General features: G+C 49.1%; 4 protein-coding genes across 4 annotated transcripts; all 4 read left to right on the forward strand.

Moving 5' to 3' along the window:
• Window positions 1-2,512: 2,512 nt before the first annotated feature.
• On the forward strand, window positions 2,513-8,583 carry LOC128268534 (serine/threonine-protein kinase meng-po). Its single transcript, XM_053005657.1, has 5 exons — window positions 2,513-3,299; window positions 5,369-5,905; window positions 6,633-6,732; window positions 6,803-6,985; window positions 7,056-8,583. Exons 2-5 carry the CDS (start codon window positions 5,581-5,583, stop codon window positions 8,230-8,232), a joined length of 1,785 nt encoding a protein of 594 aa, XP_052861617.1. The 5' UTR covers window positions 2,513-3,299; window positions 5,369-5,580; the 3' UTR covers window positions 8,233-8,583.
• A 951-nt stretch (window positions 8,584-9,534) lies between these two features.
• Window positions 9,535-12,425, forward strand: LOC128268535 (aquaporin AQPAn.G-like). The gene is made up of 4 exons (XM_053005658.1): window positions 9,535-9,675; window positions 11,132-11,382; window positions 11,452-11,826; window positions 11,902-12,425. Exons 1-4 carry the CDS (start codon window positions 9,657-9,659, stop codon window positions 12,061-12,063), a joined length of 807 nt encoding a protein of 268 aa, XP_052861618.1. The 5' UTR covers window positions 9,535-9,656; the 3' UTR covers window positions 12,064-12,425.
• An 87-nt stretch (window positions 12,426-12,512) lies between these two features.
• LOC128278675 (aquaporin AQPAn.G-like) lies at window positions 12,513-15,667 on the forward strand. Its single transcript, XM_053017407.1, has 4 exons — window positions 12,513-12,686; window positions 14,773-15,023; window positions 15,085-15,459; window positions 15,524-15,667. Exons 1-4 carry the CDS (start codon window positions 12,569-12,571, stop codon window positions 15,665-15,667), a joined length of 888 nt encoding a protein of 295 aa, XP_052873367.1. The 5' UTR covers window positions 12,513-12,568.
• A 1,578-nt stretch (window positions 15,668-17,245) lies between these two features.
• Window positions 17,246-22,076, forward strand: LOC128278677 (aquaporin-like). The gene is made up of 4 exons (XM_053017409.1): window positions 17,246-17,575; window positions 20,976-21,233; window positions 21,306-21,599; window positions 21,665-22,076. The coding sequence occupies exons 1-4, from the start codon at window positions 17,246-17,248 to the stop codon at window positions 21,869-21,871; spliced, it is 1,089 nt and encodes a 362-aa protein (XP_052873369.1). The 3' UTR covers window positions 21,872-22,076.
• Window positions 22,077-22,132: the final 56 nt, after the last annotated feature.

The raw sequence follows: 22,132 nt of genomic DNA on the forward strand, positions 1-22,132 counted from the left end.
CATGTCATTATGCAATGCAGCTTGGTAACTTGTTACATTCTCACATAAATTTCTCTCATATTTCAGGCTCACGACAGGCACATGATCGGATCGTCGCAACCGCAATCATCCCCGAGTGGCTTTTATGGAGACCAGCCAGCGGTTGGAGTAACATTAAGCACTTTGTCGTAACATTATCTGGCTCCGGTTCTTCCGGTCCTTCCGGTCACTAATACCGTTAATCAAAAGCTGTTATTCGGCTCTACCGAAACTCCACGCCCACTCCCCCAGTTGGCCAGTTTGTTGGCCGTTCGGTAGTAGCTGCACCATGTATCACCGATCCGGCATTAGATTACAGTTTTTCATTTTTCGCTACTGCATACGTTACTTTTGACCTTTCCGGACGTCCAGAACTTTGTCTGTCGCTGTGGTGCTTGTGGTACTCATAACACTATTGTTATGAGTGCCACTCTCACTCTGGAATAAATGCGAACCTTTTCGGCCCTATAACTCACCCGATGGTGATCGGTCTACTGCAATTTTGAGCTGTTTGGCGGAGCCCGAGAAGCGTGTGGTGAATTAATTAATTACCTTCGTACATCTCCATCAGAAGTATCTACTTAACGGCCATCGGTTCGGGAGATATTTCTTTCATTGCTGATTTTAAATGGGTATAATTACTTTAACCGTTTTTATTAAATCATTCATAAATAACATCTTGAAAATTATCCACGTGTTACAGAAGGATCGCATCATTCTCTATTGAAAAATCAAATCATGTCGAAAGCTGCACGTTGAGGTCTTCAAACACTTATAAATTGAATGAAAATACAGATCAAAAGTTTTTCATACTGTGATTCAAAAGAGTTATCGTATTTTATGTTGTTTTCTCGTGTATCACTTACTACGGCTCAAATACTGTTATACATATTACTATTTGGAAGATAACAGCATTCACGAATTCTTCATCAACCCATTTTCTTCCTTAACTTTACCCAATTTACCCAATAATTATACTAAATTTGTCACAGTTGTCACCGTCTAAACACCTCTTCACCGAAAGGTGTTCAACGCTAAATCTGGAGCAACAATAATCAGTAAGTCATCCGCATTTTCTCATCGCAATAATTTTTCCTCTCCATTGTAAACAATGTGCTTCGGCGAAGGATCTGGCCCAAATTTAAAATTCAAATGTAAACATTCTCTTGGATCGCTAACGAGTTAGCCAAGCGTGTGACGGGTGTTCACTGTTCGTAGAAAGCAAAGGTGACCCAACATTCTTTCACAACCGTACCGACTCTCAGCACTGCTGGTAATTCGTGGAATATCAAATAATTTCGTTTCGTTATTGTTAACATTTTCCGGAATTAGGAACCTTCACCCATTACCAGGAAGCGTTTTGTTGTACCGCGGGAAGCGTTTCGTGTTAGCCGAGACTGCGCACGAAACCTTTCATTACGGGCGAAATATTTCAAAACACAAACTTCATCTCAAAAAACGAACCCAACGGAAAATGTGCTTTTCTTTAGTTCGGTTTTTCATAATTCCTTAAATTCTTCTTAAATTTACAGGGAAAGATAAGATAAAGATAAATCACGTGCGGTGCAATTTGACCTTTGGAAAGCTAATCCAATGAGCTTTTTCAGAGATGACAAATAGTAAATTCCAACTCGAATTCGCGAAGAACGGTCGGAGCCGATAGGAACATTTTCCTTGCATTTTCCTCGAACATTAAGCTTGCCTTCTCACACTCATTAGCGTAAAGTGTCTAACTATTACACTAGCGATCAGGTGTTCCGGTTCAATGATAAACAAAATCGACTTAAAAAAAAAATCTTCAAACGAAAGATACTGTGCTTCCCATGAAACAAACAATCAAACAAACTAAGCACAGGTTAAAAAATAGAAAACCGATTACGTTGCACTCGGTGACAGCTAGGAATCCAGCCGCCATGCACATTCGCATCACTTCACGATGCCAAATCTGCTGCCACAGGCAATCAATAAGCTGCTCGGCACCTGCCCGTCAAGCAAACGCCATAAATCTTGACCAACCGTCGGCGGGGTGTGGCTTGACAAATGGTCACCCCGCACCCCTTTTCAAGTCACCCTCAAGCAAGGCGGCTCGGCCGGGCGGCTGTATTTTTGGAGAAAATTTCTTCCCGGTCGCGGTGGCCCAGCATCGACGGGGTGTGTCCTACAGGCCATCTTCTGTCATAATAGCTCATGAGAGTGGTGCCATTAAATTTCAATGGGGTCCATAACTCGTCCATCGCGGCGCGATCATAATCGCGCAGCATCGGGGGCCACGGATCTGGAGCATCGGCGTCGATCGCCAATGCGTCGGACCGAACACTAAAAATAGCACCACCGGCACGAGAGCGAGAGATGTGAGAGTGAATTCGGGCCACGATCTCCTTAGAATCGGAGGGTGCAGCACCAAACATGATCTCTGTCTTGGCGCTCAGTTCGGTACGTCCTGCTCTCGCGATCGGATCGCAATCGGACAGCTTCCGCACAACTTTTCCGTGAACCCCTCTTCGGTGGCCGGGTATCAGAAACCGGATGCCGGATCGTTTAGATCGGTGGTGAATCGGAGTCCATCAGCACCCGGAAGTGCCGTAAACTCTGCAGTGACTCTGCGTTTGATCGCCATCCCCAGGCAGGATTCGGCGCGCCCGCCAGTGCATTGAAAGAAGGGCCCGTTCGTGCGAACTACGTTGTGTAAAATTCGAGTGATTTATAAATTTAGAATATCATCAGCTCGGGCACGCTCGACGATCGCGGCAACGGTGACGCCGCGACACCACCTCTGCGGGGCTTAGCAGAGGGGCCCTGCCTCTGGTTGATCTGGTGGTTAAATGTGAAAGCGATACCGACCGATACACTCTGCCTTCGACGACATCGATTGGCTGCAGGAAAATTCGCGGAAAACGCGCTTTAATTGTGCATTGTGCGATTGCGTTGCGTTGGTTCGTGGCGTTGGTCTTTGTTCACCGCGCATACCATTCGGCTGTGTCGCTGTGGCCACACCCGGATGCCACACCAGTGCAAACCATATGCAGTATGGCTTCTAACCGATTCGAGTGTTGCAAAAAGTATTGTGTCGGCGAAAACAATGGTTGTCCGTGAGTGCACGATCACGGGAAGAAAGTGATCGCGGCCGAATCCGGGTCCGGTCGGCGTGAAATTATTGAAGAAAAAGAATTCCTAGAAGAGCGCATGATCGATGGGCCTAAGCGTGAGACCGTGATTTCAACTACGAAGCAGAACTTGTGACATACAATTTACAATCGGATACACTGAACTTTCCACTCTCGGTGAGTAAACTTGGTGATGCTCTCTACACGTAGTTCGAAGCGCTTTAGCAACAAAGAAAACGTGAAGCGATTCCTATTCATTCTGAAAGACAAATTTGTCCGATAAAATCGCTCTAATGAAACGAAAGCATCTCAACCACGCCAGAAAGCCGTGGCGTCATGTAGCGCACGAGAATACTCGGACACTTTGCGATGAGAAATGCGGCATAGAAAAGTGAGTGGATTACGTAGGCCGCGTTACTCACAGGGAAAACCTCTGGGCAGCCGTAGGAAAAGGACGCTTTTGGGAACGTTTCAGGGATATGCAGAAATTAAACCACTCGACGTTTTAACACGCCAATAGACTGTGCACTTCACAATAATAACATTTAACAGTGAAAAACAAAAACTTCTTACGATTAGATAACACGGTATATCTAGTATTTTATGACCGAAACAGGGCTTATCGAGTTGTTGTAAGATTACCCAACACACAGTCTTCGAGAGTTTATCGGTGTGGTGATCGAGTCCATAGAAATCCCTATTGCTGTGCCCCCGGGGAGTGTGCTTTCGTCAGCGGTTACCGTAATTCCCGAAATAAATCTCTACCGACGTAAACCGTGCAACCCGTTCGCGGATTGTCGCAATATTGTTGTGGTCCTTCGCTTGCGAAGCGGTCCAGATAAGTGACCGGCCCGAACAGCGCTCCCGTAGGACAGCTCTTATCGCCCAATGTGCGCGGGCGACATTGACGCGTTACGTGTTATCCTGTCGGGAATCTGGACACACTGGACACACGGTGGAAGCCATAAATTAATTTCATCAAAATCGAAGATGTAGAGTGCGTAATGGTTGAGTGGCATATTGCGATCTTCGTCGCCGTTTGGCCTCGTATCGGATCTATCGGTGCAACAAGTACAATACCTTTAATGAAAAGGCACATTTTTATCGGTCGAATCGTGAAACCGACCCATACGTTGTCAGCTGAATGTTATAAATAAAGAAAACAGAAGCTAAATATGGAAAGATTAATTATCTCTACAACAACTGGCTGAAGAAGTGATAATGACCTTCCAACACCCAGACAAACGGAGACTAAGGAAAAATAAACTAAGCAACAAAATGGAAAAGTATCAATCAAATAAAAACCTCTTTGAAATGAACAACTGAGCGTATTTGTACCAACAGTTGGTAACAATAATCAGCGATTCAGCGAACTCTCGTATTCGTATAGCGATCGTATGAAAGCAGAGACTAGGAAAATCTAGGGAAATGAATGTAAAAAATACAAAAAACCTATCCCGCAACATCTTCTCTAAATCCTGCACATCCGGAAATCCACATGACTATGGTCGTTGCTCTGGTCGATAGGTGACATACCGCGCCAGGAGTTCATTTTTCCAACACGCCTTTACCTCGCGGTGGAAATCAAGCGTGGAAATAACCGACCGGCGGACCAGCCAACGGGTTCGGTTCCGGACTAAAAATAGCTCCCGGTACATCTCGGCCGCCTCTCGGCTCTCTCACAGGACCGATCGAAAGTGTCTGCACGAAACACGATCACCTGTTCGCTAGGTCGCGTTGACTTTGGTTGACCAAAGCACAGCACGGCGTATGGCACGCTAATTGATTTTTTCGGCTTTTGGACATTCGCCCCGGACATCGGCTCGGGACGACTCAGCAGAAGCGCAGCAGGCGCATTCCCCGTTCGCGTTAAAACTTTCAACACCCCGACGGGACCGACGGGACCTGCCAAGTGAGTCGATGCGATTGTTACCGCATCTTCGCGCATCACGGATCGTTCGCACGGATCGAATCAAGTTCAAGTGAACTTAAGTCCCGCATCGCCCCAGACGATAAAATATTCTCGGCGACGGCGACTGTCGTATAGGGCTGTTGTTTGGCCGTGCCTCCATCCCAAAACAACAGGCAAATCTTATTGTGCGTCGGACGTGCGTTTATTTTCGGTTCACTCCGCGCGCGCAACGCGCAATCAAGAGTGGCCTTCAAAAGCCGCAACTCGCCTGTGACCCCCGTATCGCGTTTGATTCACCATCATCAGTCACTCGGATCGTTGTTTTGTCTTTCAGGATACTCGACACAGGGCCGGTGGCGACGGTGATGTTGTTGATGTCGGACCCGCAACCCAAGGCTTGCCGAGTACGACACGCAACCACCGGCGGAGCAAATGACCGGAAGTGGTACTGAGAAAGAGTAAAACATTAAGCAGAACCCTGTTCTAGCCAGTCCGGAAGCATCGAGCCGCGCTAAGCCGCTAGTTCACCCCCCTTCTGTGAGAGCCATGTCTTCGACCAAGAAGTCGACGAGCACCATCCACAAGATCCGCGAGTTCGAGCTGGACAAGGTGGTGCTGTCGGATGAGTTCGATATCCTGCAGATCGTCGGCGAGGGCTGGTTCGGCAAGATACTTCTGGTCGAGCACCGAGCCACCGACACGGAGATGGTGCTGAAGCTGCTCCCGAAGCCGTTCGTGTCGCTGACGGACTTTTACAAAGAGTTCCACTTCAGTCTGATGCTGGGGCAGCACAAGAACATTGTGACAACGTATGACGTGGCATTCGAGACGGCCGGTTTCTACGTCTTCACGCAAGAGTACGCACCGCTGGGTAAGTTTCAGAAGGTATGCAAATTAATTCATGCGGTTATACAATAGATGACATTACTCACTAAATGTAACAAATTTTTTTCGAGATAGATCAGATCAGATATGTGTTTGCTTTACGCATCTAACGCAGTATAGGTCTTTTGGTAAAGTTTAAACAACTCCTTTTATAAGCATATGAATTTGTCGTATTTTATTGTATTTTAATCATATTTTAATTGATGTTTATAGTGAAGAAAATAAATGGATTCTTATACCTAATCGTCACTAGTGATGAAAAGCTTATGTTGTGCATATGGTGAGATATGGAAGGTGTAGTGTACTAGAAGCTTTTAAAACCTAATGAAAATATTAATGGACAATCCCATCGACATCAATTAATGCGTTTGAAGCATGCTTTGACCAAAAAAGGACCAGAATGGTGCAAAGGACATGATAAGCTGATTTTTCAACTGAGCTGAGGTATTGAAAAACGGGTCTCTGATTGGATCGCCTCTAAAGATGAGAAGTTCTATCGATACGAAACCCGTTCATTACCTGAAAAATAGAAGAAAGTAGTAGCTAACGACGGACAATACTTTCATTAGGGTAGTCATATGTTTTGTTGTTGTAGTTAGGTCACAAATGTCGAATAAAAACCGCAAGAATTAATTTGCAGCCCCAATATATCACTGGCAGGCTGGCAGACGGGCCAGACGAGTAATCGAAGTGTTTTCGGTTCCGCGTTCCAGGGGACCTAACGTCGAACGTGTCGGACAGTGGCATCGGGGAGCTACACACCAAGCGCGTGGCGAGGCAGCTGGCCTCGGCCATCGATTACATTCACCAAAAGTACGGTCCAACATCGGCGCGCGGTCAATCGTCTAATCATCTAATGATCCTCGTTCTGTTCCCCTCGCAGGGAGCTGATACACAGGGACATCAAGCTGGACAATGTGTTGGTGTTTCGGTCGGACTTTGCGCGCATCAAGCTGTGCGACTTTGGGGAATCGCGCCGACTCGGCGAAGAGGTCCTACGGCGGAACGAGTGGCTACCGTACAGCCCGCCGGAAGTGTTGCTGGTCAAAACGGATGATAAATACAAGTAGGCGGGGTGTCCTAGCGAGCGAGACAATCCGATTGGGAATGAATTCATTTCGCTTTTCGCCCGGCAGGACTGATACGGCCCACGATGTGTGGCAGTTTGGGATCGTGTGCTTCGTATGTCTGACCGGGTGCCTGCCGTGGCAGAAGGCGTCCAGCGACGATCCGCGGTACAACCGGTACCAGCAGTGGCACCAGGCGACGCTCACCTTCCCGATGAAGCGCTGCCCGAAGCTGTTCAAGCTGCTGTCGGCGAGGGCGTGCAAGCTGTTCAAAAAGTTTCTGGACCCCCGGTCCGAGCGGCGCCTCAAGACGCTGAGCGACCTACAGAAGTACCTGGACGATCGGTGGCTCGGCAAGACGGCCGAACGGGAGATGGCCGAGAACGAGCCGGACGAGCTGTGCCCGTCCATGTACTCGTTCCACAGCAGCGTCGAGGAGAAGAACAAACTGCTCGGGACGCTGGCCCAGTGCGGGATCGAAACGACGGTGGACCGGGCGGCCAAGAAGAACCGCATCCGCGACTGGATCCAATCGTCGGTGATCGCCGAAGAGGAGGAGGAAGATGATTCCGGCACGGCGACACCCTCGTCAACCGTGTCCCGGACCGCCGTCCCCGGGCACGTATCGTCGGTGGCGGCCCTGGAGAAGGCCGAAAAGAAGATCAACTCGACTGTAAAGGAAGCGTCCCACAAGCATATCGACCCACGCACCGGCAACGTCCAGGTTGGCCCGAGCGAAATGGGATCGGTGAGCGGGACGGACGGCAACAACAACAACAACAGCCCGGTGCCCAACATTAACGGCCACTCGGCGGTGGCAGGCCGACACAGTCTCCTCCAAGCCACGCACGGCCTGGTGCGGGTGGCATTTAGCTCGGTGGCCGCCGTCACGGTGCCGGAGGCCAACCGGAACGGGGCACTCGGCCAGAAGGGCATCACGACGGTGCGGGACAGTGGCTACGGTAGCTCGAACGGTAACGGTGGCACCACGAAGCCGGCCGGCAGGAAGCTTGCAGCCAAGTCGCCGACCCTTCAGAAGCGATCCAACCTAATCCGGTCGGAAAGTGCCCCGCACGAGGAGCAGGAGGAACCGGACGAGCGCGACAGCCAGAGTCTGGAGTTTGACGAGCTGGAGACGGACCGTGGCTCGAACGGGTTCCTGAACGCGCCGCCGCCGCCGGAGAAGCGGGCGGTCGACAAGAAACCGGAAAGCACCTACGACAAGCTGTTCTTCCGACGGAAATGATCCTCTCACTTTTTAGACCTTTAGTCCCGCAACCTCAACATACTAGGCAATCGCGGCGTTGATCGCTTGTGGTTTGGTTTCACACACACACACACACACACCGTGCACCGATGAGTGATGTTTTTGAGGTTTGAGGCAACACCATAGAGCAATAGAGCAACTCTGTACACTGCACCAGCCAGCGCTGTGATTGCCGCGTCAATGCCGCCAAGCCCCAAAACTTGAGCTTGGTCTTTTCCCAAACTTGGTCATTGGTCTTTTCTCAACTCAAGCCGGACGAGGACGACTAGAGGCGGACTATACGGCAAAATGGCGCACCGGGCTGCGAACGATTGTGGACCATAAACTTGTTAAGGCAACCAATAAATAATAACTATTTTTAAACATTTGGAAGAAGAAACCTCGCCGTGGTTAACAGTGTGCGATTTTAATGCGGCGTAAACAGTGGCGTTGGTACGCCTGGTACGTAAGTACGATCGTGAGGATACCTCTCACTCTCTGCACGGTCCCGAGGCAGACAATTGCCAGATAACATTCTGGCGATCCTCCCCAGGTTCGTGGCTCAAATTGTATTTCTTCTAGATAGCGACCTCGAACCATCATTTAGGTGTAAAGATAGCAACGTAAAATACCAGCACGACGAGGTCCAGGTCCCTGGACGAGTGGTCTAGTTCCCACTGGGAGGAGTGTTTCGAGCGACATTGTGGTCATCGAAATTGGATCATTGCCGCGCGGGCGCGGTTTGATCTAAAGACCGACGACGAATTATCAACACTTTAACCTTCGCCACTAAGCCACCAAACTAAGCTTCGACCACGGTTTCCAGATTTCTGAAGTAGGCCATACGCGGGATCACGCAGGAACTGACCCGCTCAACTGGGCGGTAGATAAACTGATGGCATATCCCCGATACTCTACAGTGTCTGCTACACGAGAGTCCGCTGTCCGTTGCAGGAGGCTAGTCCCGAAACGTGGCTTAAGGAACGGACCCACGAGCGGCCCCACGAGCCGGCTAAGCGGTTTTATCTACACTGCCGAGGCCCCGTGGACAAGGGCAGTCGGTGGTCTAGTCGAGTGATAAAACTCGGTACGCCCTGCCCGTATCTCTCCATGTTTCTGTCGTGATTTATTTTGCCCAAACAAAAACCGGTGGCAGTTTTAAAATGCTTTCTTAAGATCGACGACAAACATCGCGCATCGCTAGTCGCAACCCGACCGTCGTGGTGTTAATTGAGGCCCACTACTTCAGCCCGGCTACACAAAGTGCAACATAGAGGTCCGCCTATTCGTCGGCTTGCCTTTCATTCGTGAAGAAGCGCCCGGTTTGGGCGATGGATAGTGTCGTGCCGGGGTCTGTGAAAGTGATAAAGTGAAAGTGGTCTACTTCATTGATAAACATTTAGCATCCGCCCCGAAGCCCGAACATGATATCGGTTGCAAAGTGTAAGTCGATAAGCGGGGTGTTGAGTGGGGCTCCTATCGCCTGGTGACGCGACATTCAACGCGAGGTGGTTGTTTTGGTTTTCGCAAAAGATTACCTAACTGAGTACTAACCAATGATAAGGATCCAGTTTTTGCTCGTGTGCATAACTTTGAATCAAACTAAGTCTTATCGAAGGACGAAAATTGAAAATTTAGTTTAAAATAGATTCGAAGATAAGCTTTGCCTTGGAGCATTCCGAGAAGTAGTTGATAATATAACTCATTGTTGGAGATTGGATTGAATATATAGATTTGGTCGTTAAGATAAGAATAGATACGAGGGCTGTTCAAAATGTATCGCAACTTTTGTGTTGTTTTTTTTTTAATATTGGTTAGAATAAAGTTCATAATTATCCTTTTTGTCCCCTTCAAAATAATCCCCTTCAGATATTATATACTTGTGCCAGCGTTTTTTTTCCAATCCTCGAAGTATTTGAAAAAATCGTTTCTGTTCTGTTTAAAATTGAAATATCATTTGATCACAACACGTTTAAAAATTAGAAAAAATTTAGCAAATAAAATGAGTTTCGCCAGTAACCTCTTTGTAAGGTTCTGGAGTTCTGGTGTGTTAACATTAGAAGCTACTATTTTTTTTATTTATAATGTAAATTGAATAATCTTGTAGCTTAAAGCCCTAAATATTGAATGGAGAAAACTGATCGTCGAGCGAGTGCCATTTAAAACCCCTTTCGAGATAGCAAGTGTTAGACAACTAACATTTAATGCATTAACTTAGACGAATGACGATGGCGAATGTCCTTAAGAACTGAACGAAAAAGGGGTAAAAAAATGGCGTGCGATGTAAATAATCAATAAATGTTGTGGCAAATCAAACGACACCATTGGCCTTGGGTGCTTGATGGCCCAAAATCAGTTTCAATATCGGTTCACTTACCACCTTCCCCCGCAGCCGAACCTGGCTTGGCTTGTATCTTTTGATTATGTTTCTTCCTGATGATGTCCACGACAGTCGCTGTTCCTTTATCAATGACGCCAAAAGTCAATCAACGGCAGCTGGCTGGCCGTAATATTGGCCCTCTCGCAGTTTGTCATGTATGAAAACAGGTGCCGCTTATCTGAACGTTGATTGTCGTACAATACTGTCCACGATGTTCGTTTTTTTCATTTTGCATGATTTGCATGCTGCACCACTATGCGCGCTTCTGGCATTGTTGACCGCATTCCTGTCTGTCAGGCAAGTGATCACGCGGTCCACTTCAGCCGCTCAGATGCCTATGTTAAGTTTGTAGTTGCCGAAGGTTATTGTACATCCACATGGATCTACAAACATGATCCTCAACTAGTTAGTTCTTCGTAAATTGCCACTTCCCAATGTATGGATATCCCCTGCCAAGTTCGCTATACTTCGATCATCGTCCGATGCCTGATATGATCAACTTTATGTTCGCTTCCACAGTTCAAAGCTCCAAGCTGGGAAAGTTCTCGATCCTCTTCCTGGCCGAGTTCTTCGGTACCGGCACACTCCTGTTCGGTGGCTGTATGGCTGGGCTGGATGGCTTCGGCAACGTCACCACGAACGTCAGCCGAGGGCTCGCCTTCGGAATGGTCGTCATGATGGTCTTCATAACGTTCAGCGCTACCTCCGGGGCCATCATCAACCCGATTGTCACACTGGCGGCATACATCTGCGGCACTCTGTCGTTCCCAGTAAGTAGTGGCCAGAAAGAGATTTCTCCTGGTTTCTGACACCTAAACTTCTCTCCCGTCTGCTCGCAGCTGATGATCCTGTACATCGTTGCCCAGTTTGCCGGTGCCCTCTGTGGATACGGTTTGTTGCGGGCCGTCACACCCGCGGTCTACTACCAGCAGGCGCTGGAAGCCGGCTATGGCCATTGCGTGACGGCACCACACGAGAGCCTGTCATCCGGCGAGGCCCTCGCCGTCGAGATCTTCCTGTCCGGGGTGCTCGTGTGGACGAACTGCGGCGTGTGGGATCCGCGCAACAGCAAGGACAGTGATTCCGTGCCGATCAAGTTTGCCCTTCTGATTGCGGGTCTCTCGATTGCCGGTGGCCCAATCACAGGAGCCAGCATGAACCCGGCACGCACGCTCGCACCGGCCATTTGGAATCAATCATTCCATGGACTCTGGGTAAGTTGCATCCTCTCGCACGCTGGTAATCGATGGACAAGTAATTCGACACTGACACACGACGCGTGGTCGCAGATATACTTTGCCGGTCCCACCGTAGGATCGCTACTGATGGCCACCATCTACCGCTACGTTTTCTGGCAAACGACTGATGACTCAAAGCCGTGCGCCATGCCGAAGTCACCGTCCGCCTGTCCCCTGGAGGAGTCACCGTCACACGCCAAAAGTTTGCCCTAACGTGGCGCCGGTATTCCCGCTTGGTTGATCATCAATCAATACCTCAGTCGGTTCACTTCATTTTCGGTCGACAGTAACAAAAAAGAACTCAGTATCGTGTAAGTCGTAATAAAAACAAACCATCAGGTTCCATCCGCACGCGCACGCCGAACGTCGGCGGGCTCGGCGTCAAGTTAATATTCAGCCATCCTTTCGTTCGGCACGTCGGCCCTCCGCATTCGACCGTCATGCGCGACCGACGGATGTGCCGCCGATCGACCTTGTTATCATCTACGATAAGCTGCCCCAAAGGCGCCCGATGTCCGCAGTCACCGAAGTCGTCAGTCAGGTTTCGTCGGCAGCGCGGTTCGGTCGATCTTCGAACTCCGGCTTGGGTAGAAACCCCCAACCGGAAGGGTACACTACAGTTCGCATAAAGTAATTCTACGCACGTACGGTGGAGAGGAAATAAGTGTGCTTCTTCTCCTAAACAAACTTGTCCCGTCCTGGTGGAGCTCGCGTGGCGATGGCGAAAAACGGAGCCACATCGAAAGAAGGTTCCGTCGGCAATGAAGTGCCAGCATCATTCAGCAGCAAAACAGTGCAGAAAGGCCACAGTTTTGAGGTTATTTGGCAAACAAAAAGTGAGTTGTGAATCGCTAGAGCGCTGTGGGCAGCTGAAAGAGTGCAATTACAGTTAGACACGTTGAATTTAATAATAAAAGAGCATTTAAGAACAATTAAATAACATGACGTATGTTTGAAAACTGATGTGACGAAACAACGATTAAACTGTGCAATCGACCAATCTCGAGATAGTATCGTATATATCTTATGAAGAAAAGATACTAAGAAAATTAAAACAAAACACAGTTCAGGAGTTTGTTGCCTCTTTTAATTGGATTGACATACCATTGATATGGCACAAATAGGGAAGTTCTTTGAGACTATTTTCTTGTTCGTCTAATGTTTTTCCCCTTCTGTTTTTTTTCACTTTTCGTACTTATGTCTTATTTTCTATTTATTTTCGTTTGGTATGTAAATTTAGTGCCTTCATATTTGCTTGTGTGATGATTGGCAGCATTTGTTCATAACTTCCATTTTGAAGTTTCTCTCCCAAGATACGCTCTTCCTCTTTCTTTCTTAACCGTAGGGGGTAGGCGAACCGCACGGGATAATTAGTTTCTGTGCAGGGATTATCTGCCCCATTGTGCGAATCTTTCGTTTTTTGGCACAATTTATAGCCGAAAAGCAATAAGCGCACCATCACCATCGAACGTTAATCCACGATACCGGGAATCCCAAGATAGACACAAACGCCTAGACTGTCTTCGCGGTTCTGTTGTTATCGTAGGAAGATAATCAAAAATTTGGCACATTTTACCCGCACGATTTTCGCTATCATAAAGCAATAGACTCCCTATCTTCTTCGGAATCATTTCAAGAGCCAGTCTGACCAGACCAGATTTTGAACTTTACCTAATTTCTCGTGTTCTTATCATCGCGCGTAGTAAACACGCAATCGACTACCGTGTGTAATCGATTTTCCGGTGTCAGTGCCGTGCCTACGTTCGGCCACACAAGTTGAAGTACGCAGCCCTCTATCGATGGGCAGTTAGAAGGTTTTGTCCGGGGCAATACGTTACCGCAAGTGAAAGCTACTCGATCGAACGTGGGCGCTTCAAGAAAGCATTAGTAAACACGGTCAAGATTGATATTGGTTCATCGAAACACCGGCTTTCATTTATAGAGTGCCCGTTGCGAGTGAACTTGAACAACTGTGCATCGAGTATTTACCATCCTAATTAATCGTTCAACAGAATCCCATAGAAAAACTATCTGCTTGTGGTCAGCTCAGCCTTGCTTATCAACTGCGCTCGACGACACGTGCCGCGGTATAGAATCGTGCATTTTGATTAGGAGATATAAGCTACAAAACTAAACACGCGATCGCGAAACACAAGCGCGAAGGCTAGACGGGACAGCTGTGACCATAATGGCGCATTTTACCGCACCCAACCGGCTTTTTATCAAAGGTGAGACGCTCACCGTAGTGGAGATCAAAAGAGATTTCAATGTCATTAAAATTACAGCAGCGATCATAAAGCAAAGTTAACGTCTTTCGCACATTTGGCAGCATCGTCGAGGTAAAGGAGAGTAAAGAAGATAACCGAACAGCTGGGCAGATTGTGTGATTGGTGCATTAGGCGGTTTGCTTACACCATTAACGGTGACGCCAGAGTTGACCAAATCATCTTTACGGTCCTAGAAACGAGAAAACGTCATCGTTAACAAATAATGACCCAGATTTACCGTCTGTGTTGGCATCTACAGTTTCTTGATGTTCGGCTTATTTTATTTCTTTGGTCTGCCTGATTTATGCATAGTTTGTTAAGGTTTAAGGTTAAGTTAATTTCAGGTCTCACCTTTTTGGAAAGTGGCGCCCGACGTGAATGACCGTTAAAGCCGCCCATTTATGCGTTGACCATTTACGCCCAACGGTAATCGGTCGTTTTGGTTCCTCCGTCGATTGGCTGTGGGTCGCTCGCTGCTCGATGTAAGGTTGGGACAAAAGTTCAAACGATGGACGAAGGGAAACGTTCTTTTAGATAATATAAAGCTCATGGCGTCTAGTTATGTGAATAAATCAAGAAAATCTGTTATGAAACTTATACCGTAACTTCGATGGCATTCTTTAACGTCACTTCCATTTAATCCGTTTCAATATAGTTTCCAACTCTGCGTGGTTCGATGTCGTCACCAAGTTCCTGGGCGAATTCTTCGGCACCGCTATGCTGTTGTTTCTCGGTTGTTTGGGCTGTTTGGATGGATTCGGCAATACAACCAGCAACTTCAGCCGGGGCGTCATATTCGGCTTCACCGTCATGGTTGCGATCGTCACGTTCGGTGTCGTCTCGGGAGCCCACATCAATCCGTCCGTTTCGATTGCCGCCTTCGTCTACGGTGATCTTTCGGCGGTGGTAAGTTGTCGGCATTGCGTTTGCATTCGGCCCACTGCTAATCTCTATCCCTCTCCTTCAGATGACACTGGTGTACTTTGTGGCACAGTTCACGGGCGCCATATGCGGGTACGGATTGCTAAAGGCTGTAGCACCAAGCGAATACTTCGACGACGCACTCGGTAGTGGTCACGGGAGTTGCGTTACGGCACCACACGCCAGTCTATCTACCGGGGCGGCCTTGGGCATAGAGTTTCTCGTCACAGCCATTATGATCTGGGGTTGCTGCGGAGTTTGGGACCCACGAAACGCCAAGCAGCAGGATTCGGTCCCAATAAAGTTCGCCCTTATGGTGGCCGCTATTGCGGTTGCAGCCGGCCCGGCAACCGGTGGCAGCATGAACCCGGCGAGAACGCTGGCACCCTGCTTGTGGAACAATAGCTACCACAGAATCTGGGTAAGGCCGTGACTGCCATCCGGATCAAGTGATCAACTTCTATTGATCGATACCGCTCTTTCAGATCTACTTTGTCGGTCCTCCGTTGGCTGGTATAGTGATGCCGATCGTCTACAAGTACGTTTTCCGAAAAGAAGTCAAAGCCACGGACACAGCCGAAGTTGATGGCACCCGGGAGCAAGTGTGCGTTTGTGTCGTTCACAAATAGGAGCCACTTTGCAGGAACGATTCCAACCTCTCCGTAATGATATTTCAATGACCGTTTCTAAGAAACGGTCTATTCCAACATAGCTACGGTATCTCATAGTGGTTATTCTGATCATTGCACATAAAACGATTCCAGTGCGTGTTGGTGGTAATGATGCTAACGATGTCTCGGTGTCTGCATCCAGCGTAATGATGTCTGGAAATAAAAACATACGTCTGTTGCTCACAGAGTGTCTAACATTAATGTTTTTGGTACTTGGTTTTATTCGAATGTTTATAATCAGGCCTTTATTTAACTTTAATATAAATATTGATATATTTTTTGAGACAAAACACAAAAATCTTCCGTGTTAAAGATTTCTGTATAAGCCAACAGTTTGTGATTCGTTCAACTGCATTGCATACTGTTAGGCGTTTCAATGACTATTAGGACTTTGAACTATTAGGACTTTGAATCAATTCATAAGGCTTTACAATTGACAGCATTACTCACTTTTCACACTTTTGTCACACTTTTTTTTAATAAAACATGTGTTCGACAGAGAATCCCATTCATCCACAACGAGTGAATTTTGGTCTAGCTGCATCATTGGCCCATTTTCGTTCGAACACAAAGACTTGGTATTGGACGACATTCGGTTTCAACAGGACGGCGTTACGTACCATACAACAAAAGTCACAATTCTGGCCCCCATCTTCGGAATCAAAACATTAGATGGACCACCTTATAAGTCTCGTTTCAAATCAACGTTTGTCACTCGTTCAACTGTCGCGTACAAATATGCTAGCAGTGGACCACCTATTGCATACTGTTAGGCGTTTTAATGACCAAGTTATTTTGTGTTTAAAAAATCGCGCACTTTAAGACGCGCGCGAACCAGAAGCGGCACAAGATCAGCGGCAGATCAAATTCCCTGCCAAATCCATTAGCACAGAAACCGCTTTGATCTGCCGCAAGACTTTGCTGAACGGATCATCAGTGATCGGTCACCATTTTTCGGTTGTTCACGCGGAAAGCAACGGTTTCCGCCACCACGATAGGCGACGCGCGCGATCGTGCAGCGTGAGCTATAATCGTCACACACGCATTAAAGGTAGTCGTAACCTAAACAAAAACGCCTCGTTACCGCGTTACCGCGGCGGCAGGGCCGGCATAAAAAATAAACACCAAACCAAACCCCGTGAGCCGTGCGTCGCGATCGGCAAACTGCACGGGGAAGCCAAACTAGACGAGGTCACGGATCACGGTTTGGGCGGTTGGGGTGTGTCTAAAAATATTCCAACATTCCAAACCGTGTGTTCCGTTGCACGGTCACCGCTGGCCTGGCCGGCAGCAGATCACAACATCAACATCACGCTCATCGTGCCCGCCCTTTGCACATTGGACCGTTCCGTGGCGCGCATCGAATTTGGTTCACGCGGGACGTTTCTGTGTCTCGTTTCGAACAACCGAAAAACCTGCTCCAATCTCCGACTCTCAGCAGCCGGACAGGACACGCTGCCGCGGCGAGTGTGGCCTTGTGACACTCTTGGCTGTGCGGTCGGTAGGTCGGTGTGAGTGTAACGTCTTTGGCAGCATATGGCGCTAGTGCAGGTGCACGCGTCACGCGGGACCGGCAAGATCGTCAGCCCGCCACCGACGAGGGCCGAGACGATGACGACAGCGAAGACGAAAGGTACTTATCAACCGCAAAGACAGCAGCGGCAAAGCGGCGGTCCTTCGGTGGCCTCAAGTGCCGACGGCTATCAGTGTGCTCGGAGCTTCGAACTCGGCAGCAGCGCCACCAGTCCCAGCCGTTGCAAGTCGTCGGTGCCGCGCGAACGATCCCTCCCGTCCGACTGGGTCCTACCACCGGAGCTACCCCTAGTTCTGCGGCCACGTGTAGGCTTACCATTCACGCCCTTCACGGTAAGTGACGGAAGTGATCGCAAGTGATCCTCAATCCCGCCTGACAGTAAAACACACACACCGGGGGATACTGGCCACCTATTACACAACCGTGGAAATTAAGAAGAAAACGCATAGAATATCGCGGCGACCCCCTTCGACAGTTACCTCAAATTGGTGGCCAAGTTTTGGTGTCGAAACGGTTACGGTTTACCAACTGCCGCGGTCGTATCTTGTGATCGGAAAAGGGTACGGGTCCGTTGCCGGGCGGACGGACGGGCGGCAGCGTACAGCTTGATAACTTTCACTGTGTGTGCGGGACAAGCTATTTACATTTTCACCATCGACCGACAATGTTCGCCTGTTCGATGACCCGCGGTTTAAAAAAGGCCACGGCGCGATAGTGAACCACCCGTCGACACACACGGTCGACCGTCCGAGAACTGTCCGAGGGCATCCCGAGCGCGTCGACAGACGTTGCGTTCCGTTCCGATCCGTTTTTTTGTGCGCGCTTTTCGAAAACAGTTTGTTCAAATGAGTTGCGGAAAACGACCCTCGGGACCGTTCCAAAGAAGGCAGAAGAAGGTCCCGCTGCGAGTGGCGTTCGATCGGGTGGCGAAGCAGTTGACGTATATCGCGTTCTGTGCGCCCGCGCTTGGTGACCAACCTACTCGTTGGCACCATCGGAACCGATCTGTCACAGGACTACACGCCCGCCCGCCCAAACCTTGATGGACAGCCGATAATGGCAACAGAGTAATGTTTGGTTTTGGAGACAGACTTACACGCGGGGCCCCTGTCACGCGATTACGTCAATGCGCGATTGACTAGCATCTTTGCCTGGGTCGACGTTACTCAGCTACAATACCTGAGGTGGCGAGATCGCTCGTTGCAGGAAGCATTCAAATTGGCAATCTTATCCATGCACCACCTGCTCCGACAAGCACGTTGCAGCTAACAGTGCAGCCCGCATTGACCATGTTTGAGAGCGTCAATCAGAACGTCACTTCGATTATCGCCACCCCTAGATCTAGACCCGCCGGTGACGCATTTTCACTTGAGAGTGTGAGAGGCTGTGTACAAGTTGAAACAATGATCTGAGCCGCACAGCATCTGACGGACCGGATCGAACACACGGACTGCTTTTGCCAAGCGATTAGCGCGGTCACCGGGATCGAGAAGATCAAGAGATCAAGCGATCGATTGGCACCCCGTAGAGAGAAGGCAAACCAAAGCCAAGAGGAAGAGTACAGTACAGATAGAAAATGCAAGTGACAAACGAGCTGTTGTGGGATACGTGGACCTCATGTTCTCAATTAGACGGGGTTTTCTTTTCGTTATTCAGTATTTAGTTTGGTTATTTTGTACTACATTTTGTTCATCTACTGTTATTTGATCTTCCCATTTCGGTTGTAGATACAATAATTTATTACTTTAATCCTTCGTGGACCAAAAGTGATGTGTTTAAAGGTGCGATAGAAATTAATGAAGGGATCATTAAGAAACTTGAGGCTTTAACACTATTTGAAATACCATTGGTTTACGCACATCATCCAGACTGCAATAATAACCAATGAGGAATGTATAACCAGTCGACAAGTACTACGCCATTCGCATTGAATAATTATTTGATTCGTCATTTAATGGTCTCCCGCCTTTCGTGTCACTATGCGAGAGCAAAACGACACCAACCAACCAACCACTCAATTTGTTTACATGACAAACTTAACCCGACCCGGCGTATGACAACAGGGACTTCGGAAGGTTAGCAGGCATTCCAACCATTCCAGAACCATAGAAGATGAATTCAAGTTTCTTTGACTTATTACCGAGACTTGTCCCGGGCGGCGCAAGGGGCCAACGGTGCTATCGCTGTCGTTAAGCCGGGTGACTGCTGTAAACCTGATACAATCACGAGGCCTCTGGCCAGGGTGTTGCTAGAACATAACAAGCCAACCAGTTCCTGATCAGCGAGCAAGACCCAATAAAGCCAGTCACCGGCTACAGACCGTGCGGCTTCGCTATCGCCCGTGGCCCCCGCCGTCACGGATCGGTTATTTGTTTACTTCCTCTTTCCGAACTACCTACCCGGGAGTACAGTTCATACACAAAAAATGCTCCACTGATAGCCGGGGCTCGTCGTGGCGTGGCGTAACGCACAATCACAAACTGTGTCTGCGGCCCGGATGCTGGACATCTTGCGTGGATCATCGACTTGAAGCCGGTCGCGCCCCGCTCCGGATCGTGACACAGAATGTGAGGTGAGGCGCCGTTTTCCAAGATAAGCCACCGCGACTTCGACGCGCCCGACGGATGTGCCGCTTGAGTTCAATTGAACCGTGGACGACTTTTATCGATGCCTCGTTTTGGATCGACACGCACTTGTAAAACTGGGCCACCGAGCACGGGCCCTCTCCGATGTTCCGGAATTTAATTTGTTGTACGCTCAAAGGTCGCGGTTGATACGGCTTCTTCGACCGACCCGATAAGGGACCGATTCGGTGCGATAGTACGCAGCGATCTAATTTTCAGATATTTCCGATGGCCTCCGAACTCTAAGCCTGAGTGTGGCGACGACGAAGAGCTACCGCCAAGGCCTACCGTAGCCTTCAGTCGGTTGTCGGATGTCAGTAAGAACACGCTGACAAGGAACATGTCCGACAAAGGTCGGGTGTTGGAAGTGTAGATAAAAAAGAAGGGAGTGAGCAAATATTTGACGGATTCTTCGAGCCAGGTGCCGTACGCTTAGAAGAGCGGCAGAGAGTCAAGTCGGTGTAGGCCTAGGTAAACATCTTGCCTGCATCATCCGCTACGGAAGACTCGGTCCCTGTGTCATGTGACGTTGACCGGGTTGTTTGCGCTAAACTACGTTGGACTTCCTGACAATATGCTAGAGGTAATCTCACACATCTGTTGTCCTCTTAATCGTTTACAAGATCCATTCCATATTCGCAACCATGCCTAGAGTCATTAATACGGTTGGTTTAACTACGGCGCCACTGGCACCACTTCAAGTCAATGACAAACTGCGTTACAGCAACACCTTACGGTGATTGTTACAACAAAATGGCACCATTTAATCCCAGCCGGTAATGAGCGTTTACCAACGGCTGAACCATAAAGCAGCCACCGGTCGGCTACTGTCCGTTTATCTGCCGCTGCGCTGCGCTTGATAAGCGTCCCTTGTACGAGTGATTGCAATGATTGCGGCAATAGCCGGCCATATATCAGCAAATCACGGTCCGAAACCGAAAAGAAAACACATGCACATTTCCGCACCCGGATGGGGATGCGGGCCAAGAACCCTGGCCAGCGCAAGAGCGGTTACGCGTGTGCTGATAAGACGGCGAATGGCGTTGGTTGGCCTTAGGCCGAGCAGGGTACTGGTTCCAAACTGACTTGCTTTGCTGGGTACTTTCAGAAAACAGCAATGAATCGATCAACGCTCGACTTTATTTCGGTCTTTCTGGCCGAACTCATCGGCACCGGGCTGCTGGTGATGCTCGGTTGCATGGGGTGCGTCTCCGGACTGGGCCACACACCGTCCCACTTTGAGCTGTGCATCAACTTCGGTCTCGTGGTGATGATCATCGTGCAGGTCTTTGGCTGCGTATCCGGTGCCCACCTGAACCCCGCCGTGACAGCCGGAGCCTGGGTCTACGAGCTGGTGTCAACGAAGGTACGTGGATCGCAACGCATCCTCATGAGTGGCTCTGAGAACAACGTCCCCTTTGTGTGTGCCCCACTTTAGATGGCCCTGGCATACGTTGCCGCGCAGTGTATCGGCGGCTTCATGGGCTACGGTGTCCTCAAGATACTTACCCCGGCGGCAGTATTCGATCTCGCTAAAGAGAACGGAGCTGGGTTCTGCGTGACGCAGCCGAACGGTCTTATCAGCCACCTGCAAGCGACCGGCATCGAGTTTGTGGCCACGATGGTACTCATCTTGGTGTGCTGCGGTGTCTGGGATCCGCGCAACGCCAAACATCACGATTCGGTGGCACTGAAGTTCGGTTTCACCGTCGGAGCGCTGGCGGTGGCGGCGGTAAGTTAAGAACAGGACGTTAGAGGTGGTTCAGAAACTCACAGATAGTTCCATTTTTCCGACAGGGTCCCTACACCGGCGCCAGCATGAACCCGGCCCGTTCGCTCGGTCCCGTCCTGTGGAACGGTGACTACAATGCCCACTGGATCTACTGGGTCGGCCCGCTGAGCGCTGCCTTCTTGACCGCGTTCGCCTACAAAGCCGTCTTCCGGCGGGAAGTCGCCGTGGAGCCACTGAACCACGAGCTAGCCGCTTTGAACACGGAAAAATAAAATCCCGTGTACGCTGCCATCCGAGCAAGCCGCACGCATCATATACTCTCTTCTCAGTAGACACAGAAGCGCGCTTTCCTTGCGCGTACAATCTTACTCCAGAGCAGCTGAACCTTAAGATACGTCGCTGGTGGCATGCCGCGTGCGATGTAAACTCAATATGGATTGTCTAGTTTTATAAGACCACTCCCTTTTACCAATAAACACTACAAGATAAGTTCCAAACACAAAACCCTCGACGCCGATTACTTCACTAAGTAG

This window comes from Anopheles cruzii, chromosome 2, assembly GCF_943734635.1.
Source record: "Anopheles cruzii chromosome 2, idAnoCruzAS_RS32_06, whole genome shotgun sequence".
In the NCBI taxonomy this organism is placed as follows: Eukaryota; Metazoa; Arthropoda; class Insecta; order Diptera; family Culicidae; genus Anopheles; species Anopheles cruzii.